At 37.1% G+C, this 4,808-nt stretch overlaps 1 protein-coding gene across 1 annotated transcript in view; it reads left to right on the forward strand.

The window, feature by feature from the left end:
• The first annotated feature begins 550 nt into the window (after positions 1 to 550).
• Positions 551 to 4,808, forward strand: part of Cps1 (carbamoyl-phosphate synthase 1, mitochondrial) — a 109,486-nt gene continuing 105,228 nt past the window's right edge. The window contains exon 1 of the mRNA XM_013029099.1: positions 551 to 822. Coding sequence (XP_012884553.1) covers positions 697 to 822 — 126 coding nt within the window. The 5' untranslated portion in view covers positions 551 to 696. The remainder of the gene's footprint in view (positions 823 to 4,808) is intronic.

Below are 4,808 nucleotides of genomic sequence, written 5' to 3' on the forward strand. Positions count from 1 at the left end.
CGTTTGAAGCCAGAACAATTTAATTTTAAGAATACAATATATAATAATTAAGAATACAATATATAATACCTTATATATAATAGTCAGAATATAATATTAACCCCCAAATGATGAAAATGAAGTAGAGCATGTTTGTAGGAAAACATCTGTCCTGTTGTTCTTTATAGTCTATTTGGTTTCCAATATCTTGCCAGTCAGAGAATGGCCAAGCTTAAAGATCTCTCTTCATGCCAAGTAAGCATCACTGATTACACAAGTGTAAACTTTTGATCTACGTTATTAGAAAGTTCTGTTCTTTAGGTAAGTGATATTCCTGAGGTTGTCCACGGCACCTGGGTCATTCTATTCAGCTGCATAAGCAATTCCTTTGAGGATAACTGGCTTTCTACAAAACTAGCATTATTTCAGCAGGAGTAGGTAGTATTTGATGTGATGCAATTTGTATCTGACATGCTTATGAACATCTTTGGACATCACCTTGGGAGGAGGGGTTAAGAGGAGGAGGAGCTTTTGCTGGGGACATTTAATGGTGGAAAGAATGGAAATTCGGAGATCGCTGTGCAGTCAGCTTTCAGCACGGACTGCTCTGCCTCTGTCTGACTTTTTGCTTTCATGTTAATTTGAAAATCTTGGAACAAAAAATTCTCACAAGTTGTATGTGATTTCATTTAATTTTAGTCACATCTCATCTTCAAAATGACGAGGATTTTGACAGCTTGCAGAGTAGTGAAGACCCTGAAGAATGGCTTCGGCCTGGCCAATGTGGCTGTGCAGCGGCAGTCGAAATTTTCCAGACCTGGGATCAGGCTCCTTTCTGTGAAGGTAATTCCCATAGTCCTTGTTTCTTATGGCATTGAGAGGGCCACAGTTAGCAGGGAAGTAAAGGGGATCCTTGCAAGATAAATACTGATTTGAACATAGTTCCAAAGTGCTAATATATTATTTGTCTTGTAGAACCTATTGATTTAGCAAATATTTATCTTTTTCTTCTCTGAGCATTTTGTAGTCAACCTAAAGTATAGTCACAGTTCCTGTGGACACATTAAAACTACACTTCTAGAACACAAATATTAAAAATAAACAGGAATCCTAGCTCTCTACCTAGATACTATTGCTCATGGTTTAGGTTTAAAAAAAGTTGTGTGTGTATGTGGGAGTTAGTGTAAGTACCAATTTATTGTTTTCATTTTTCAGATAAGACAAATAGTCAAATAGTAGCTGATAATTCTGTTTGTCAATGTGAATCTAAGCTGAGGAGCAAGTCTAGGAGATGAACATTGGTTTGCTCTTTCTCCTTCATCCACCATTGCAATATGGTTTTTGTAGAAACTTTTGCCCTTTCCGATAACTTTATTCAGATATTTGTTACCAAAGAAGTCTGAAATTACTCCATGGGAACTTTGTCAATGAAAATTGTCATTACTGAATATAACATTTTAAGTGATAACAATTTTAAATATACTATTTCTTTAATAGTAGGTACTATAAACCATGAAGTGTGAAAATTCTTGCTGTATATTGATGTGAAAAAAAACCTTCTCTGTGTGGATGACTAGAATAATTCTGAGTGTGTCGTTTTGAGTGTGTATTTTGTACATTCACTGTGTTGACTAAAAATCATTCTGGTGCTGTATAGCATCTAGCATCTTTTAGGTTGCTTGTCAGGATTCAGTGGATTTTAGTCTTTCTTTCTTTCTTTCTTTTTCTTTCTTTCTTTCTTTCTTTCTTTCTTTCTTTCTTTCTTTCTTTCTTTCTTTCTTTCTTTCTTTCTTTCTTTCTCTCTCTTTCTCTCTCTCTCTTTCTCTCTTTCTTTCTTTCTTTTCTTTCTTTCTTTCTTTTTTGCCAATCCTGGGGTTTGAACTCAGGGCTTGGGCACTGTCCCTGAACATTTTTTGCTTAAGGCTAACAGCCTGCCACTTGAGCCACAGCTCCACTTCTGGCTTTTTCTGTTTATGTGGTATTGAGGTATTGAACTCAGGGCTTCATGCATGTTAGGCAAGCACTCTACCACTAAGTAAGCCACATTCCCAGGCATGGATTTTAGTCTTGACACCTTCAGTGTTAATCAATGTATCGTCTTAAGAATAAGAGTAAGGATATGAATACAAGAGAGATGAGAGGGAGAGGTCTCAGATGTGAAAGAGATTAGAATTTAACTGTACAAAAATCCAAGAAGTACTCTGTGTATAACCAGAAGCACAACTAAATAAATGGTTAAATATGTGGATAGACTAGTGGAGAGATGAAGAGAGCAAGTGAGGAGAGAGAGAGAGAGAGACAGATAGAGAGAGGGAGAGAGAGAGAGAGAGAGAGAGAGAGAGAGAGAGAGAGAGAGAGAGAGAGAGAGAGTGGGGAGGGGGGGAGATTATTCCAGAAGGGAATAACAATTGTTGATGTGTTAAAACTTAAGTCTTCCACATTGAGAAACTTTCCCCAAGTATATAAGAAGCTACCATTCACTGGGTGCTGGTGGCTCACTACTATAATCCTAGCTACTCAGGAGGCTGAGATCTGAAGATCAAGGTTCAAAGCCAGCCTGGGCAGGAATGTCTGTGAAACTCTTATCTCTGAGAAACTACCAGAAAACTGGAAGTAGCACTGTAGCTCAAGTGGTAGAGTGTTCACCTTGAGCTAAAGAGCACAGAGACAGTGCTCACTCAGGCCCACAGTCCAAGCCCCACAACCAACCAAAAAAAAGGAAGTACCATTGTAAATTCAGAAAAACATGAAAACTCTTTTTTTTTAATTCAGTTTACTTATAACAAGAAATCCAATAAGGAGAATATCTTAAGCTATCGTTTAATATATAGTAACTAGGTATAAACTGTAAGAGTGAACATTTGGTTTTAGTTAATACTGGTAATTTCTCAAGAATATTTGTATATTACCACAGAAGGAATAAATGATAAGAAAGCCATCATTACCTATAGTTACTTGTTCAAAGATGGGTCATTTGGAATACGTATTTCTTGTCATTGGAGTAGACAAGTAAGGGTGAATGAATCTGTATTAGACATCAGAAGTAGAGAAATGAGATCACTACTTAAAATGGCAGACAAGACTGAAATTGCAAGTCTCAGACTGAGATTACAACTTTCCCTAATCTCATAAGTGCTTTACATATCAACCACCACAACAGAATGATTTCATTATGTGGCTGGGTACTGTGATTGTAGTTCCTCTATTTCATGGCTGCAGATCCATGTTAAGTCTACCATATTGCACAGCTAAGAATGACAGATTTGTGGGAGGAAGAAGCCATCATTTCATGGTGTAAAATCTATTACTCATACTCCATCATTACTGGCTAGCATTCTGGAAGAGCTCCAGGCACAAAAAAGTCCTTGAACCTTTATATAATGAACTAAAGTTCTACACACAGTTCAGGGGAACATGTGCTATTGCCCACTTCAGTTCAACGAGTCCTGAACCTATATCTTTTCCTGTTTTCTTTGTGAAAACTCAGCTATCTATGGAAGATGCATCCAAATTTATTCTTTCTAAATGGAAATGATAAAATCATTAGAATGTAGTTACAAGGTTATTACCAGGGAAGGACAGTAAGAAAAGTCACTAAAGGTTAGTATGGTAACAGCTAGTCATCAATAGTAAACGGGTTGTGAAAGACTCCCTGTGGTCAGATCTGTGAGCATTTCCCTGTAAGCCAGACTTATTATTTTTCAGTGTCTCTGGAGGTCACTTTTCCTTTCCCTTTGGTGACACAGAGAGAGGATGGGTTTGACGGCAGCAGTGATGCACTTAGCAGGTTTTCCTGTGCTGTCTTTGCATGTTGGCATGTGGCTAATATTTGTAGAGTGTGCCTTCCTGGAAGACAAAATTGTGTTTTCCTTATAGGTGTCCTAGGGTTTTCAAGGTAACTGGCATCCAAGGGTACAATGGTGAACCAGCATAAAGTATAGAATTTTAAGACATAATCTTTTTTAAAAAATTGGTACTGAAACTGTTCAGAGCTCATTATTAGGGTTGTTTCTGTGTAGTGAAAAAATGCTGTTGATAGGGAATAAGAAAACCTGGATTCTAACCTCTGCTATATATTTTCTAATGTTCTGACCTTGGTAATTCACATACTTTTCTGAACTTAATGGGGACAGTTCTTGATTTCCTCAAAGGATTGTGTGATCACCATACAAGATTAGGCTTACAAATCTAAGACATTTTTAAAAAGTGGTTACATTGAAAGCTTTCTATTTTAATAGAAGGATTTACTTGAGGATTAATCAGAATTTCCTTATATTTTTCATGGGCTATAAACTGTTACAATGATAAAATCCTCACCTGTTTACAATGATTCTTTTGCCTTTGATTTAACATTAAACCTATCTCTCAGGAGATATTTCTCATAAAGAATTGGATTCAAGGTCCATAAAGTATTCTTTTTGACATAAATAATTCATTGCTGAAAGGCAGTATTGGGATGGTGGTATGATACCTGCTAGGGTATCTGCCTAGAAAACGTGAAGCCCTGAGTTCAAACCTCAGTACCTCAGTACCATAAATGAATAATGCTGAAAAGCAGTATGTAGAGCAGAATGTTCTCTCTCTCTCTCTTTCTCTCTCTCCTTCCCTCCCTCCCTCCCTCCCTCCCTCCTTCCTTCCCTCCCTCCCTCCCTTCCTCTCTTTCTTTTCCTTCCTTCCTTCCTTCCTTCCTTCCTTCTTTCTTTCTTTCTTCCTTTCTTTTCCTTCCTTCCTTTTCTTTCTTTCTTTCTTTCTTTCTTTCTTTCTTTCTTTCTTTCTTTCTTTCTTTCTTTCTTTCTTTCTTTCTTTCTTTCTTTCTTTCTTTCTTTCTT

The sequence above is a fragment of the Dipodomys ordii genome, unplaced genomic scaffold (genome assembly GCF_000151885.1).
Source record: "Dipodomys ordii isolate 6190 unplaced genomic scaffold, Dord_2.0 Scaffold1, whole genome shotgun sequence".
Taxonomy (NCBI): domain Eukaryota; kingdom Metazoa; phylum Chordata; class Mammalia; order Rodentia; family Heteromyidae; genus Dipodomys; species Dipodomys ordii.